The following is a 19,024-nucleotide window of genomic DNA, read 5'->3' on the forward strand; positions in this document are numbered from 1 at the left end:
TTTTAGACATGTTTCTCGTGCACAAGAGATACATGTCTAAAAAAAAAACAACATTTTTTTTATAACTTTAGAAAAAGTGCGCACGAGAAACTTTTTATAAAGTTATAAAAATGAAAAATAAATTGTAATATTTTTTTATATTTTTTTTAGACATGTTTCTCGAGCGCACGAGATACATGTCTAAAAAAAATATAAAAAAATATTACAATTTATTTTTAATAACTTTAGAAAAAGTGTGCACGAAAAAGTTTCTCGTGCCCACGAGAAACTTTTTCTAAAGTTATAAAAAAAAAAAATTGTAATATTTTTTTATATTTTTTTAGACATGTTTCTCGTGCACAAGAGATACATGTCTAAAAAAAACAAAAAACATTTTTTTATAACTTTAGAAAAAGTGCGCACGAGAAACTTTTTATAAAGTTATAAAAAAAAAAAACAAATTTATATATATATATTTTTTTTTAGACGTGTTTCTCGTGCGCACGAGATACATGTCTAAAATAAATATAAAAAAATATTACAATTATTTTTAATAACTTTAGAAAGTGTGCACGAAAAAGTTTCTCGTGCCCACGAGAAACTTTTTCTAAAGTTATAAAAAAAAAAAATTGTAATATTTTTTTATATTTTTTTAGACATGTTTCTCGTGCACAAGAGATACATGTCTAAAAAAAACAAAAAACATTTTTTTATAACTTTAGAAAAAGTGCGCACGAGAAACTTTTTATAAAGTTATAAAAAAATAAAATAAATTGTAATATTTTTTAATATTTTTTTAGACATGTTTCTCGTGCGCACGAGATACATGTCTAAAAAAAAAAAAAAAAAAAAAAAAAAAAAAAAAAAAAATTATACACATTTTTTCCCCCCCATGTCCGAAAAAAGGAGTCGGAAGAAGCACAGCTTATTTAATTGCACGCGACCCCTTTTACGGTTTCTGACACTTTTTAATTTCTTAATTTCTTCTGTTATTATTTGTATGAGCTTTTTGTGTGTTCTCTCCTGCAAATAAAACTAAATTTTAAGTCCTTTCTAACTTTACCAAATGAACATTTTTGGGTCCCGGTATTGACCCCTGGGGGACACCACAGGATATATTTAGCTCCCTTGACATGTTTTCACCTATCTTCTTGTCATGCTTCCTGTTGGTTAAGTAGCTTCTTACCCAGTTGAAGACCCACCCTCTGATTCCATAGCATTCTAGTTAATTAATTAAGATATTATGATTAATTGTGTCAAATACTTTAGTTAGAGCCATAAACACATTGCTAATTTCCTCCAGTAAAGCCATTGTTGTTAAAATGTTAGCTCTGTATAAGGATATCACCACATGGGTTCAGGAACACTTAAGAAAACCACTATCAGTAACTACAGTTGGTCGCTACATCTGTAAGTGCAAGTTAAAACTCTACTATGCAAAGCCAAAGCCATTTATCAACAACACCCGGACACAATAACACCACTTTTTCGGAAATGTGTTGCCGCCATTAAATTATAAGTTAATTATTATTTGCAACAAAAAAAAAGTAAGTTTCTCATTGTGAACATTAAATATCTTGTCTTTGGAGTCTATTCAATAGAATATAAGTTGAAAAGCATTTGCAACTCATTGTATTCCGTGAGCAAATTGTCGAACAGTTTAAGAAAAACATTTCTCAACCATCTATTGCCAGGAATTTAGACATTTCATCATCTACGGTCCGTAATATCATAAAAAGGATCAGAGAATCTGGAGAAATCACTGCACGTAAGCAATGATATTACGGACCTTCGGTCCCTCAGGCGGTACTGCATCAAAAAGCGACATCAGTGTGTAAAGGATATCACCACATGGGCTCAGGAACACTTCAGAAACCTACTGTCAGTAACTACAGTTGGTCGCTACTTCTGTAAGTGCAAGTTAAAACTCTACTATGCGAAGCCAAAGCCATTTATCAACAACACCCGGACACACCAACACCACTTTTTTTGGAAATGTGTTGCTGCCATTAAATTCTAGGTTTGTCATGATTGCTACTTTATGTTGTGAATGCTACGTTATGTTGTACATGCTATGTTATGTCGTACATGCTATGTTATGTCGTACATGCTATGTTATGTCGTGATTGCTACTTTATGTTGCGATTGCTACATTATTTTGCGATTGCTAGGCTATGTTGTGATTGCTACGTTCTGTTGTAAATGCTACGTAATGTTGTGATTGTTATGATATGTAGTGATTGCTACGTTATGTCGTGATGGCTACGTTATGTTGTAAATGCTACGTTATGTCGTGTTTGCTACGTTATGTCGTGATTGCTACGTTATGTCGTGATTGCCACGTTATGTCGTGATTTCCAGGTTATGTCGTGATTGCTACGTTATGTCGTGATTGCTACGTTATGTCGTGATTTCCAGGTTATGTCGTGATTGCTACGTTATGTCGTGATTGCCAGGTTATGTCGTGATTGCTCCGTTATGTCATGATTGCTACGTTATGCCATGATTGCTACGTTGTTTCTTGATTGCTACGTTTTGTCGTGATTGCTACGTTTTGTCGTGATTGCTACGTTATGTCGTGATTGCTACGTTATGTCGTGTTTGCTACATTATGTCGTGATTGCTAAGTTATGTCGTGATTGCTACATTATGTCGTGATTGCTACGTTATGTCGTGTTTGCTACATTACGTCGTGATTGCTAAGTTATGTCGTGATTGCTACGTTATGTCGTAAATGCTACCTTAATATCGTAAATGCTACGTTATGTCGTGTTTGCTACGTTATGTCGTGATTGCTACGTTATGTCGTGATTGCTACATTATGTCGTGATTGCTACGTTATGTCGTGATTGCCAGGTTATGTCGTGATTGCTACGTTATGTCGTGATTGCTACGTTATGTTGTAAATGCTATGTTATGTCGTGTTTGCTACGTTATGTCGTGATTGCTACGTTTTGTCGTGATTGCTACGTTATGTCGTGATTGCTGCGTTATGTCCTGATTGCTACGTTATGTCGTGATTGCTACATTATGTCGTGATTGCTACGTTATGTCGTGATTGCTACGTTATGTCGTAAATGCTACGTTATGTTGTAAATGCTACGTTATGTCGTGATTGCTACGTTATGTCGTGATTGCTACGTTATGTCGTTATTGCCAGGTTATGTCATGATTGCTCTGTTATGTTGTAAATGCTACGTTATGTCGTGATTGCCAGGTTATGTCGTGATTGCTACGTTATGTCATGATTGCTACATTATGTTGTAAATGCTAAGTTGTGTTGTGATTGCTACATTATGTTGTAAATGCTATGTTTCGTCATGATTGCTACTTTATGTTGTGATTGCTACGTTATGTTGTACATGCTATGTTATGTCGTACATGCTATGTTATGTCGTGATTGCTACTTTATGTTGCGATTGCTACATTATTTTGCGATTGCTATGCTATGTTGTGATTGCTACGTTCTGTTGTAAATGCTACGTAATGTTGTGATTGCTATGATATGTAGTGATTGCTACGTTATGTTGTAAATGCTACGTAATGTTGTGATTGCTATGATATGTAGTGATTGCTATGTTATGTTGTGATTGCTACGTTATGTTGTTTTTGCTACGTTATGTCGTGATTGCTACGTTTTGTCCTGATTGCCAGGTTATGTCGTAAATGCTAGGTTATGTCGTGATTGCCAGGTTATGTCCTGATTGCTACGTTTTGTTGTGATTGCTACGTTATGTCGTGTTTGCTACTTTATGTCGTGATTGCTACGTTATGTTGTGATTGCTACGTTATGTTGTGTTTGCTACTTTATGTCGTGATTGCCAGGTTATGTCGTGATTGCTACATTATGTCATGATTGCTACATTATGTCGTGTTTGCTACGTTATGTTGTGATTGCTAAGTTATGTCGTGATTGCTACTTTATGTTATGATTGCTACATTATGTCATGATTGCTACGTTATGTCGTGTTTGCTACGTTATGTCGTGATTGCTACGTTATGTCGCGATTGCTACATTATGTCGTGATTGCTACTTATGTTATGATTGCTACATTATGTCATGATTGCTACGTTATGTTGTGTTTGCTACGTTATTTCGTGATTGCTACGTTATGTCGTGATTGCTACGTTATGCCATGATTGCTACGTTGTTTCTTGATTGCTACGTTTTGTCGTGATTGCTACGTTATGTCGTGTTTGCTACTTAATGTCGTGATTGCTACGTTATGTTGTGATTGCTACGTTATGTTGTGTTTGCTACTTTATGCCCTGATTGCTACGTTATGCTATGATTGCTACATTATGTCATGATTGCTACATTATTTCGTGTTTGCTACGTTATGTCGTGATTGCTACGTTATGTCGTGATTGCTACGTTATGTTATGATTGCTACATTATGTCATGATTGCTACGTTATGTCGTGTTTGCTACGTTATGTTGTGATTGCTACGTTATGTCGTGATTGCTACATTATGTCGTGATTGCTTCTTTATGTTATGATTGCTACATTATGTCATGTTTGCTACGTTATGTTGTGTTTGCTACGTTATGTCGTGATTGCTACATTATGTTGTGTTTGCTACGTTATGTCGTGATTGCTACGTTATGTCGTGATTGCTACTTTATGTATATAATGATTGCCAGGTTATGTCGTGATTGCTACGTTATGTCGTGATTGCTACTTTATGTATATAATGATTGCCAGGTTATGTCGTGATTGCTACATTATGTCGTAAATGCTTTGTTATGTTGCGATTGTTACACTATGTTTTGATTGCTGCGTTATGTTTTGATTGCTACGTTATGTCGTGATTGCCAGGTTATGTCGTGATTGCTACGTTATGTCGTGATTGCTACGTTATTTCGTGATTGCCAGGTTATGTTGTGATTGCTACGTTATGTCGTAAATGCTACGTTATGTCGTAAATGCTACGTTATGTTGTAAATGCTACGTTATGTCGTGATTGCTACGTTATGTCGTGATTGCTACGTTATGTCGTGATTGCCAGGTTATGTCGTGATTGCTCCGTTATGTCGTGATTGCTACGTTATGTCGTGATTGCTACGTTATGTCGTGATTGCTACGTTATGTCGTGATTGCCAGGCTATGTCGTGATTGCTACGTTATGTCGTGATTGCTACGTTATGTCGTGATTGCTACGTTATGTCGTGATTGCCAGGTTATGTCGTGATTGCTCCGTTATGTCGTGATTGCTACGTTATGTCGTGATTGCTACGTTATGTCGTGATTGCCAGGTTATGTCGTGATTGCTACGTTATGTCGTGATTGCTCCGTTATGTCGTGATTGCTACGTTATGTCGTGATTGCTACACTATGTTTTGATTGCTACGGTATATCGTGATTGCTACGTTATGTCATGATTGCTACGTTATGTCGTGATTGCTACGTTATGTCGTGATTGCTACGTTATGTCGTGATTGCCAGGTTATGTCGTGATTGCTCCGTTATGTCGTGATTGCTACGTTATGTCGTGATTGCTACGTTATGTCGTGATTGCTACGTTATGTCGTGATTGCAAGGTTATGTCGTGATTGCTACGTTATGTCGTGATTGCTACGTTATGTCGTGATTGCTACGTTATGTCGTGATTGCTACGTTATGTCGTGATTGCCAGGTTATGTCGTGATTGCTACGTTATGTCGTGATTGCTCCGTTATGTCGTGATTGCTACGTTATGTCGTGATTGCTCCGTTTTGTCGTGATTGCTACGTTATGTCGTGATTGCTACACTATGTTTTGATTGCTACGGTATATCGTGATTGCTACGTTATGTCATGATTGCTACGTTATGTCGTGATTGCTACGTTATGTCGTGATTGCTACGTTATGTCGTGATTGCCAGGTTATGTCGTGATTGCTCCGTTATGTCGTGATTGCTACGTTATGTCGTGATTGCTACGTTATGTCGTGATTGCTACGTTATGTCGTGATTGCAAGGTTATGTCGTGATTGCTACGTTATGTCGTGATTGCTACGTTATGTCGTGATTGCTACGTTATGTCGTGATTGCTACGTTATGTCGTGATTGCCAGGTTATGTCGTGATTGCTCCGTTATGTCGTGATTGCTACGTTATGTCGTGATTGCTACGTTATGTCGTGATTGCCAGGTTATGTCGTGATTGCTACGTTATGTCGTGATTGCTACGTTATGTCGTGATTGCTACGTTATGTCGTGATTGCCAGGTTATGTCGTGATTGCTCCGTTATGTCGTGATTGCTACGTTATGTCGTGATTGCTACGTTATGTCGTGATTGCTACGTTATGTCGTGATTGCAAGGTTATGTCGTGACTGCTACGTTATGTCGTGATTGCTACGTTATGTCGTGATTGCTACGTTATGTCGTGATTGCTACGTTACGTCGTGATTGCCAGGTTATGTCGTGATTGCTCCGTTATGTCGTGATTGCTACGTTATGTCGTGATTGCTACGTTATGTCGTGATTGCCAGGTTATGTCGTGATTGCTACGTTATGTCATGATTGCTACGTTATGTCGTGATTGCTACGTTATGTCGTGATTGCCAGGTTATGTCGTGATTGCTACGTTATGTCGTGATTGCTACGTTATGTCGTGATTGCTACGTTATGTCGTGATTGCTACGTTATGTCGTGATTGCCAGGTTATGTCGTGATTGCTCCGTTATGTCGTGATTGCTACGTTATGTCGTGATTGCTACGTTATGTCGTGATTGCCAGGTTATGTCGTGATTGCTACGTTATGTCGTGATTGCTCCGTTATGTCGTGATTGCTACGTTATGTCGTGATTGCTACACTATGTTTTGATTGCTACGGTATATCGTGATTGCTACGTTATGTCGTGATTGCTACGTTATGTCGTGATTGCTACGTTATGTCGTGATTGCTACGTTATGTCATGATTGCTACGTTATGTGGAGATTGCCATGATATGCTGTGTGGGCGGGGCCTACCGCATGGTGTAGAGCAGTGTGCCGTCGTCCTGCAGCCTGAGCAGCTTGTTGGGCGTGGTCATGTTGTGGGCGATGGACTTCTTGCCGTTGAGGAAGAAGGTGTCGGGCGTCCAGATCTTGCTGGCCAGAAGGTTGTTGAGCGGCAGCGTCTTCATGGGACCTTTGAAGCACAGACGCTCGTCCTTCCAGCTCTGGCGGAAGAACACGTCGATGGTGTATTCCTGTCCACGTGCGGAAAGTTCTTTAGACTTCTGGACAACTTGTGAATACCACTCTGAGCCTCGTACCATTTCTGTGTCGGACACGGGACCGAAGCTGGTGACAAAAATGTCGGTTTTGATCTCGGTCACCTTTTCTGGAGGATTAGAAGAAACATATTCTGTGTGACATATGTGGAAATAAGACACGAAGCAGTTCCTCAGAAAGGAATAATAACAAAGAAGGCTACAAATAGTTCTAGTTTTGGCCACAAGAGGGCAATGTTTTTTCCCTAATGGCTGCATTGAGCATATCACTGCATGATACTGATAAAGCTCCGTCCTTGGCATCCCACTCATACTTGCCAACCTTGAGACCTCCAATTTCGGGGGGTGGGTGCGGGGGGCGTGGTTGGGGCGGGAGCGTGGTTGGGGGCGTGGTTAAGAGGGGAGGAGTATATTTACAGCTAGAATTCACCAAGTCAAGTATTTCATATATATATATATATATATATATATATATATATATATATATATATATATCCTCGCGACCCCGAAGGGAATAAGTGGTAGAAAATGGATGGATGGATGAATGGATATATATATATATATATATATACAGGTAAAAGCCAGTAAATTAGAATATTTTGAAAAACTTGATTTATTTCAGTAATTGCATTCAAAAGGTGTAACTTGTACATTATATTTATTCATTGCACACAGACTGATGCATTCAAATGTTTATTTCATTTAATTTTGATGATTTGAAGTGGCAACAAATGAAAATCCAAAATTCCGTGTGTCACAAAATTAGAATATTACTTAAGGCTAATACAAAAAAGGGATTTTTAGAAATGTTGGCCAACTGAAAAGTATGAAAATGAAAAATATGAGCATGTAAAATACTCAATACTTGGTTGGAGCTCCTTTTGCCTCAATTACTGCGTTAATGCGGCGTGGCATGGAGTCGATGAGTTTCTGGCACTGCTCAGGTGTTATGAGAGCCCAGGTTGCTCTGATAGTGGCCTTCAACTCTTCTGCGTTTTTGGGTCTGGCATTCTGCATCTTCCTTTTCACAATACCCCACAGATTTTCTATGGGGCTAAGGTCAGGGGAGTTGGCGGGCCAATTTAGAACAGAAATACCATGGTCCGTAAACCAGGCACGGGTAGATTTTGCGCTGTGTGCAGGCCCCAAGTCCTGTTGGAACTTGAAATCTCCATCTCCATAGAGCAGGTCAGCAGCAGGAAGCATGAAGTGCTCTAAAACTTGCTGGTAGACGGCTGCGTTGACCCTGGATCTCAGGAAACAGAGTGGACCGACACCAGCAGATGACATGGCACCCCAAACCATCACTGATGGTGGAAACTTTACACTAGACTTCAGGCAACGTGGATCCTGTGCCTCTCCTGTCTTCCTCCAGACTCTGGGACCTCGATTTCCAAAGGAAATGCAAAATTTGCTTTCGTCAGAAAACATGACTTTGGACCACTCAGCAGCAGTCCAGCTCTTTTTTTCCTTAGCCCAGGTGAGACGCTTTGCGCGCTGTTTCTTGGTCAACAGTGGCTTGACACGAGGCATGCGGCAGTTGAAACCCATGTCTTTCAAGCGTCTCTTGGTGGTGGATCTTGAAGCACTGACTCCAGCAGCTGTCCACTCCTTCTGAATCTCCCCCACATTTTTGAATGGGTTTTTCTTCACAATCTTGACCAGGGCGCGGTGATCCCTATCGCTTGTACACTTTTTCTGACCACAGTTTTTCCTTCCCTTTGCCTCTCCATTAATGTGTTTGGACACAGAGCTCTGAGAACAGCCAGCCTCTTCAGCAATAACCTTTTGTGTCTTTCCCTCCTTGTGCAATGTGTCGATGGTTGCCTTTTGGACAGCTGTCAAATCTGAAGTCTTCCCCATGTTTGTGTAGGCTTCAGAACTGGACTGAGAGACCATTTAAAGCCCTTTGCAGGTGTTTTGAGTTAATCAGCTGATTAGTTTGTGGCACCAGGTGTCTTCAAAATTTAACCCTTACACAATATTCTAATTTTGTGACACACGGAATTTTGGATTTTCATTTGTTGCCACTTCAAATCATCAAAATTAAATGAAATAAACATTTGAATGCATCAGTCTGTGTGCAATGAATAAATATAATGTACAAGTTACACCTTTTGAATGCAATCACTGAAATAAATCAAGTTTTTCAAAATATTCTAATTTACTGGCTTTTACCTGTATATATATATATATATATATATATATATATATATATATATACATATATATATATATATATATATATATATATATATATATATATATATATATATATATATATATATATATATATATATCCATCCATCCATCCATCCATCCATTTTCTACCGCTTGTACCTCTTGGGGTCGCGGGGTATAAATATATATATATATATATATATATATATATATATATATATATATATATATATATATATATATATATATATATATATATATATATATATATCCATCCATCCATCCATCCATCCATTTTCTACCGCTTGTCCCTCTTGGGGTCGCGGGGTATATATATATATATATATATATATATATATATATATATATATATATATATATAAACGAAACGACATCATCTGGTACAACCCCCCATACAGCAAAAACGTCTCAACTAACATTGGACACAAATTCCTCACTCTGATTGACAAACACTTTCCCAAAGACAACACCCTAAGAAAAGTATTCAACAAGAACAACATTAAATTGAGCTACAGCTGTATGAACAATATACGACAAATTATCTCAAACCACAACAAAACAATTGCAAATGAGCCGTCGGCCCCCGGACAGAGCGACTCCAAAACCAACAAAGGCTGCAACTGCCGAAAGAAACCTGATTGCCCTCTCAACGGGGGGTGCTTACAAACATCAGTTGTCTACCAATCTAAGGTAACACGCAAGGACATTAACACATCCGACACATATGTAGGATTAACCGAGGGAGAGTTTAAAACCAGATGGAACAATCACAAGGCTTCTTTCAGGAACCAAAACCTGCGGAATACCACAGAACTCAGCAAACACATTTGGGACCTCAAAGACAATAATGTTGAATATTCAATAACATGGCAAATTCTTGCATCCAGCACACCTTACAATAGTGGTAATAAAAGATGCAACCTATGCTTGAAAGAGAAACTGTTTATTATTTACCGTCCAGACCTGTCATCCCTCAACAAGCGCAGCGAAATTGTAACAGCATGCCGCCACAGACGGAAACACCTCCTAGGTAACACATGAGCCAATCACCACGCCCCTACGCCAGCCTGTACCCACCCACTCTGTGCCCTATATAAACCATGGTATGTGAATGCTCCCATTAAAATCTCCTGATGATTGAGGGAACCCCCTCATGAAACAGGCCTGTAGAGATGAAGTAGTCTTGTGATTTTTTTCCCCACACATACACATATATATATATATATATATATATATATATATATATATATATATATATATATATATATATATATATATATATATATATATATATACGAACATACCCCGTTTCCATATGAGTTGGGAAATTGTGTTTGATGTAAATATAAACGGAATACAATGATTTGCAAATCATTTTCAAGCCATATTCAGATGAATATGCTACAAAGACAACATATTTGATGTTCAAACTCATAAACTTTATTTTTTTTGCAAATAATAACTAACTTAGAATTTCATGGCTGCAACACGTGCCAAAGTAGTTGGGAAAGGGCATGTTCACCACTGTGTTACATGGCCTTTCCTTTTAACAACACTCAGTAAACGTTTGGGAACTGAGGAGACACATTTTTGAAGCTTCTCAGGTGGAATTCTTTCCCATTCTTGCTTGATGTACAGCTTAAGTTGTTCAACAGTCCGGGGGTCTCCGTTGTGCTATTTTAGGCTTCACATTTTCAATGGGAGACAGGTCTGGACTACAGGCAGGCCAGTCTAGTACCCGCACTCTTTTACTATGAAGCCACATTGATGTAACACGTGGCTTGGCATTGTCTTGCTGAAATAAGCAGGGGCGTCCATGGTAACGTTGCTTGGATGGCAACATATGTCGCTCCTAAACCTGTATGTACCTTTCAGCATTAATGGCGCCTTCACAGATGTGTAAGTTACCCATGTCTTGGGCACTAATACACCCCCATACCATCACACATGCTGCCTTTCCAACTTTGCGCCTATAACAATCCGGATGGTTCTTTTCCTCTTTGGTCCGGAGGACACGACGTCCACAGTTTCCAAAAACAATTTGAAATGTGGACTCGTCAGACCACAGAACACTTTTCCACTTTGTATCAGTCCATCTTAGATGAGCTCAGGCCCAGCGAAGCCGACGGCGTTTCTGGGTGTTGTTGATAAACGGTTTTCGCCTTGCATAGGAGAGTTTTAACTTGCACTTACAGATGTAGCGACCAACTGTAGTTACTGACAGTGGGTTTCTGAAGTGTTCCTGAGCACATGTGGTGATATCCTTTACACACTGATGTCGCTTGTTGATGCAGTACAGCCTGAGGGATGGAAGGTCACGGGCTTAGCTGCTTACGTGAAGTGATTTCTCCAGATTCTCTGAACCCTTTGATGATATTACGGAGCGTAGATGGTGAAATCCCTAAATTCCTTGCAATAGCTGCTTGAGAAAGGTTTTTCTTAAACTGTTCAACAATTTGCTCACGCATTTGTTGACAAAGTGGTGACCCTTGCCCCATCCTTGTTTGTGAATGACTGAGCATTTCATGGAATCTACTTTTATACTCAATCATGGCACCCACCTGTTCCCAATTTGCCTGTTCACCTGTGGGATGTTCCAAATAAGTGTTTGATGAGCATTCCTCAACTTTATCAGTATTTATTGCCACCTTTCCCAACTTCTTTGTCACGTGTTGCTGGCATCAAATTCTAAAGTTAATGATTATTTGCAAACAAAAAAATGTTTATCAGTTTGAACATCAAATATGTTGTCTTTGTAGCATATTCAACTGAATATGGGTTGAAAATGATTTGCAAATCATTGTATTCCATTTATATTTACATCTAACACAATTTCCCAACTCATATAAAAACGAGGATTGCATATATATATGTGTATGTATAAATGTGTATAGATGTATGTATATATATATAGATGTATGTTTATATATATATATATATATATATATATATATATATATATATATATATATATGTGTGTGTGTGTTTGTATATACGTGTATATATATATATGTGTATGTATAAATGTGTACATATGTGTGTATGTATATGTATATATTTCTTTAAGAATACATTTTTAAAAGACGTTTTTAGGCCATCTCCATGCAACCTGAAGGAGCTTCTCTAACATTTAAGCTGTTATTATTAGAGATGTCCGATAATGGCTTTTTTTCCGATATCCGATATTCCGATATTGTCCAACTCTTAATTACCGATTCCGATATCAACCGATACCGATATATACAGTCGTGGAATTAACACATTATTATGCCTAATTTTGTTGTGATGCCCCGCTGGATGCATTAAACAATGTAACAAGGTTTTCCAAAATAAATCAACTCAAGTTATGGAAAAAAAAAAAAAGCCAACATGGCACTGCCATATTTATTATTGAAGTCACAAAGTGCATTATTTTTTTAACATGCCTCAAAACAGCAGCTTGTAATTTGGGACATGCTCTCCCTGAGCATGAGGAGGTTGAGGTGGGCGGGGTTGGGGAGGGTTGCGGGGGGGGGGGGGGGGGGGGGGTGTACATTGTAGCGTCCCGGAAGAGTTAGTGCTGCAAGAGGTTCTGGGTATTTGTTCTGTTGTGTTTATGTTGCGTTACGGTGCGGATGTTCTCCCGAAATGTGTTTGTCATTCTTGTTTGGTGGGGGTTCACAGTGTGGCGCATATTTGTAACAGTGTTAAAGTTGTTTATACGGCCACCCTCAGTGTGACCTGTAAGGCTGTTGACCAAGTATGCCTTGCATTCACTTGTGTGTGTGAAAAGCCGTAGATATTATGTGAATGGGCCGGCACGCAAAGGCAGTGCCTTTAAGATTGATTGGCGCTCTGTACTTCTCCCTACGTCCGTGTACACAGCGGCGTTTTAAAAAGTCATACATTTTACTTTTTGAAACCGATACCGATAATTTCCGTTATTACATTTTAAAGCATTTATCGGCCGATTTTATCGGACATCTCTAGTTATTATTATTATATTTTTAAATATCTCCCAAAATTTTTGATTTAAGTGCGATTCTTATTTGCAACGTTTCTTAATTGATTAAAAAATAAATAAAAAAAATCCATTAAGTGGGATGCCAGGGGGCTTGTGTGACCCCGGAAAACAAGCTTTATCAGTATCATGCAGTATTATGCTCACTGCAGCCAAAACATTCCGACTTCCTCGTTTTGATCCAGTATAAATTGTTTTATTCATTTTAGGGTGTTTTTTTTGTCTAGCCACTCATCTTTTTTCATCATATCTGCTGTGCACGTTGACTTTAGCAAAGAGAAGTGTTGCATACTCCTCTTGCCTTATTTGGGTTTGACTCTATTAAATGTTTTACTATCATTTTACTCAACAACACCAGTTTTATTTGGAAATTGATCAGTGCTGTTTTTGTATTTCATGGAGGAATGTAGTTCATCATAGAACCGGCACCCGATGTTAATAAAAAGGATGGATTTTGAATCCAAAATCGGTTCTGAATCGAATTATCACCCGCAAGATCCGAATCGAATCATGTGGTGCCCCAAGATTGACAGGCCTGTGGATGATTAATAGTCTCGCTCGTTTGATCCTGCACAAATGTCGCTATATACAAACCCCGTTTCCATATGAGTTGGGAAATTGTGTTGGATGTAAATATAAACGGAATACAATGATTTGCAAATCCTTTTCAACCCATATTCAATTGAATGCACTACAAAGACAACACATTTGATGTTCAAACTCATAAACTTTATTATTTTTTTGCAAATAATAATTAACTTAGAATTTCATGGCTGCAACACGTGACAAAGTAGTTGGGAAAGGGCATGTTCACCACTGTGTTACATGGCCTTTCCTTTTAACAACACTCAGTAAACATTTGGGAACTGAGGAGACACATTTTTTAAGCTTCTCAGGTGGAATTCTTTCCCATTCTTGCTTGATGTACAGCTTAAGTTGTTCAACAGTCCGGGGGTCTCCCTTCTGCTATTTTAGGCTTCATAATGCGCCACACATTTTCAATGGGAGACAGGTCTGGACTACAGGCAGGCCAGTCTAGTACCCGCACTCTTTTACTATGAAGCCACGTTGATGTAACACGTGGCTTGGCATTGTCTTGCTGAAATAAGCAGGGGCGTCCATGGTAACGCTGCTTGGATGGCAGCATATGTTGCTCCAAAACCTGTATGTACCTTTCAGCACTAATGGCGCCTTCACAGATGTGTAAGTTACCCATGTCTTGGGCACTTATACACCGCCATACCATCACAGATGCTGGCTTTTCAACTTTGCACCTAGAACAATCCGGATGGTTCTTTTCCTCTTTGGTCCGGAGGACACGACGTCCACAGTTTCCAAAAACAATTTGAAATGTGGACTCGTCAGACCACAGAACACTTTTCCACTTTGTATCAGACCATCTTAGATGAGCTCAGGCCCAGCCAAGCCGACGGCGTTTCTGGGTGTTGTTGATAAACGGTTTTCGCCTTGCATAAGAGAGATTTAGCTTGCACTTACAGATGTAGCGACCAACTGTAGTTACTGACAGTGGGTTTCTGAAGTGTTCCTGAGCCCATGTGGTGATATCCTTTACACACTGATGTCGCTTGTTGATGCAGTACAGCCTGAGGGGTCGAAGGTCACGGGTTTAGCTGCTTACGTGCAGTGATTTCTCAAGATTCTCTGAACCCTTTGATGATATTACGGAGCGTAGATGGTGAAATCCCTAAATTCCTTGCAATAGCTCGTTGAGAAAGGTTTTTCTTAAACTGTTCGACAATTTGCTCAGGCATTTGTTGACAAAGTGGTGACCCTCGCCCCATCCTTGTTTGTGAATGACTGAGAATTTCATGGAATCTACTTTTATACTCAATCATGGCACCCACCTGTTCCCAATTTGCCTGTTCACCTGTGGGATGTTCCAAATAAGTGTTTGATGAGCATTCCTCAACTTTATCAGTATTTATTGCCACCTTTCCCAACTTCTTTGGCACGTGTTGCTGGCATCAAATACTAAAGTTAATGATTATTTGCAAAAAAAAAAAAATGTTGATCAGTTTGAACATCAAATATGTTGTCTTTGTAGCATATTCAACTGAATATGGGGTGAAAATGATTTGCAAATCATTGTATTTCATTTATATTTACATCTAACACAATTTCCCAACTCATATGGAAACGGGGTTTGTAAATAGAGTGAGTTGGATTAGCACGCGCAGCAGGACGCCATCGCGCCACGTTGCCATGACGCCATGACGCGTTACCTCCTAGTCCGGGGCGGAGTCTGTTGTCGTAGCCGTCCAGCAGGCCGTCCAGGATGCGCGTGAACACGGTGATGTTGTTGTTAAGCTCCGCCTCCAGGGGAGTGCCGGTCGCCTCCTGCTGCAGGCTGGACCAAAGAGGAGAAGACGCTTAGCCCCGTGAAAACAACAACAACAACAACAACGACGTGCGTCTTCTCTCGGCGACTCACCTGAGGCGGCAGGTGAGACTCGCCATCCAGACGCAGAGGTGCAGACGCGTCATAGCCGAGCTGAGGTGCATCCCATCGCCCATTCCTGCCACAAAGCGTCACATCTTATCTCATGATAAACGTGGCAGGCTATGGGGCTACTAGGAGCCGGCGGCTACACAACAGCTAAGCACACCATAAACAACATCAACAAGTAATTATAGTTACATATTATTCACACATGCAAAGTCTGCAGTGCAGTGTTAGAAAGTGTCCAGTAACAAGCGTGTCCGCATCATCCATCGTGAATTATTGTGACCACTGGGCGTCGCCAAGAAGACAATTACCCCTCCACTTCAACTTAAAGACAGTATAAGTCCGTTCCAGACGGTTCCTAAAAACTAGGTTAGTGTTTTTCATAGCTAGCGTCGTTCTCTGTTTGACTCTCTAAAATTCCACACTACTAAATAATACAAGTATGCATGATTCCTGCTGACATCGAAGGCTCAAGTATCAGTATTGTATCATATCGGAAGGGAAGGTGTTTATGTGGGCTCCTTTAATTTTTTTGTATAGTTTTTACATTTGATTTTATTGATACCATTTTTAGTAATGTAATAATTATACTAATTTAAACATATTGTAGTAATTTTATTTATCATATGTTTATTGTACTTTATGACCACTTTCACCAAAGTAATGATATCAATACTTCATTAGTGTGATCATTTTATTCCATTATTATTTTACTATTTTAAAACTAATATATAATATATTTTTTAGGTCATTTTATACAAAAATTATCATAATAATACAAAAATGTGGCATTAACATGGCTGTATTTTTTATAAAAATGTTTTTTACATTTTGACAAATTAATCCAAATAAAAGGCTGCCTTTATGACAATATTTATTATTGAGAGTATCATACATTAGAGCCCCTGCCTCGAATATATATATATATATACTGTATATACATATGTATATGTAACATTATTTTCTTTCGCCTCGAATATATATATATATATATATATATACACATACATATGTATATGTAACATTATTTTCTTTCGAGGCAGGGGCTCTAAAGTATGCATGCATATATATATATATATATATATATATATATATATATATATATATATATATATATCAGTGTTTCCCACACATTCATTTATTTGTGGCGGCCCGCCACGAAAGAATTACGTCCGCCACAAATGGATTTTTCCGCTTTTGACTTGCTCGACCGCTCATAAAAGCAAGGGACTCTGTCTGTGAATGTACCTTGTCGTTACAACTCCGGTGCAGTAGGTGGCAGTAGCTTACCATGCATTGTAACTCCGCAAATAGCACTTAATTCACATGGTGGGCCAGAAGAAGAAGAAGAAGACGAAGACGACGACGAAGGATCAAAATACGAGGGTACTATAGGTTATAGGTAGATAGGTTATAGCTGCATCGCTCGCGGCTCGTCATATATTTAACGTTAATCCGCGATTTCACCGAGCGTTTCACTGACGGTGAGCAGCCTGACGCTGCTTCATTAACACCGCCGCTGTTTGACTCGGGGGCCGGGCAGACGCACGTAGTAACAGTCACCTGTTTTCATACCGACGAGCTAACGTGTCCAGGTTATAACCCTGTTGTCAATAAACACACGTGTACTGAAGCTAAATTGTCCACTGTCCACTGCAGCATGTGAATGCAATGAAAAGAATAAAATCTGAGCCAACCAGCTGTTAAAATGTTGTCCAGGTTAATGTTTTGGCCATTAAAGGCCCTTCATTTCAAGATTTCAACTGTGATCGGGCTTTAAACAGGTGGCTGACCTGTTCAGATGGGTGTAACTGCTACTGGTCAAATAATGTGAAATAGCATTTAATTTTACATGTATGCAATGCCATAATTATAGATAATTGTTATGTTTGGACTAAGGGGAGGTGACGGCTCAGACACCAGGGGTCAGTATATACAATTATTTAATATATATATATAATAATTCAATATATATATATATATAATAATAATAATAATAATAATAACAAACACTACTGAACTAAGGAAATGGAGTGTGAACTAGAATACAAGAGTGTGTGGTGTAAGAATATGTGTGTAGTTAGCTGAAGTGTGTTACCAAGTGTTGACGAGAGCAAACGAGGCAGTCCATGGGGCAGGCAGGTGATCCGGGGCGAGAGAGAGGCGTCAAAGTCCAGGGGCAAGCGAGGAGTCAAGGAAACGAGGGAGGCAGTCAAAATCCAGGGCAACGGAAGGTAAACACTGCGGAGGCACGGGAGAACAAACAAGGATGTCAGACACGAGGGAAAACACGCAGAGAGAGAGACAGAGAGAGATCATAAGCCTTACGGTACACCATGAGAAAACTAAGTTCCCGCGCCGATCCTTGGGTCCACTGGTCCTTTATTGAGCTTCCCCTCATCAGACCCAGGTGTGTAGATTATCTGCGAGTGATTGCAGCTGGTGGCTGCTGCAGGGCGGAGACGCGCGCGGCGCGTTCCTGGATGTGCGCACCCGTGGGCGTGTCCCGAGGTGCGCACAGACGGAGCCTCCAAGTGTTCCCGCAGAGGAGGGAGAAGCAGACTGCGCGTGCGCCGTAACAGTATCCCCCCCTATGGACAGATTCCAGATGTCCTGGAAGTCGAACCCCCGAAAAAACAGGAACAACAGTCAAGGGAGGGCGGAGGGGCGAACTGGTGGTGGGTCGCCGGCCCAAGTGTCCCCGAATCCACCGAGGACGAGTCTGGTGGCGGCGGCGAGAAGAACGCCGCAGAAGCCGGCGAGGCGGGCGACCAAGGGACGGCCACCATCTTGGCCGTCGGGAAGGCGGACGTGATTGGCGCTGTGGTGCGTCTCGCCGGAAACGAGGAGGTGACGTCAGAAGCGTGGAAGCGGCGGACGTCATCGGCGGTGTGGAAGCGGCAGACGTCATCGGCGGCGTGGAAGCGGCAGACGTCATCGGCGGCGTGGAAGCGGCAGACGTCATCGGTGCCGAAGAGGGTAGCTGAGTTGTTGGCCGAGGTGCTGAAGCCGGTGCTGCCAGCCGAGGGGCAGAGGACGGCGCTGCCGGCTGAGGGGCAGAGGTCGGCGCTGCCGGCTGAGGGGCAGAGGTTGGCACTGCCAGCCTGGGAGCTGGCGGAGACGAGGGGGCCAGCCTGGGAGCTGGTGCTAGCTCGGAGACTAGCCTGGGGACTGGTG

At 40.2% G+C, this 19,024-nt stretch overlaps 2 protein-coding genes across 3 annotated transcripts in view; one reads left to right on the forward strand and one right to left on the reverse strand.

The window, feature by feature from the left end:
* The window catches only part of gabra5 (gamma-aminobutyric acid type A receptor subunit alpha5), a 74,191-nt gene that overhangs the window by 43,333 nt on the left and 11,834 nt on the right, over positions 1-19,024 (reverse strand). Inside the window, exons 1-6 of one of the 2 annotated variants that reach the window (XM_061977581.2) lie at positions 18,176-18,319; positions 17,946-18,088; positions 15,833-15,917; positions 15,624-15,748; positions 7,221-7,288; positions 6,934-7,154 (exon numbers count right to left, since the gene is read on the reverse strand). In XM_061977581.2, the coding sequence (XP_061833565.1) occupies positions 6,934-7,154; positions 7,221-7,288; positions 15,624-15,748; positions 15,833-15,915 (497 nt within the window). In that variant the 5' untranslated portion in view covers positions 15,916-15,917; positions 17,946-18,088; positions 18,176-18,319. Of the gene's footprint in view, positions 1-6,933; positions 7,155-7,220; positions 7,289-15,623; positions 15,749-15,832; positions 15,918-17,945; positions 18,089-18,175; positions 18,320-19,024 lie in introns of those variants that run through there. The other variant, XM_061977580.2, reaches the window with a different exon arrangement.
* Positions 1-19,024, forward strand: part of gabrb3 (gamma-aminobutyric acid type A receptor subunit beta3) — a 115,082-nt gene that overhangs the window by 30,005 nt on the left and 66,053 nt on the right. The window lies entirely within an intron of this gene.

The sequence above is a fragment of the Nerophis lumbriciformis genome, linkage group LG18 (assembly GCF_033978685.3).
Source record: "Nerophis lumbriciformis linkage group LG18, RoL_Nlum_v2.1, whole genome shotgun sequence".
In the NCBI taxonomy this organism is placed as follows: Eukaryota; Metazoa; Chordata; class Actinopteri; order Syngnathiformes; family Syngnathidae; genus Nerophis; species Nerophis lumbriciformis.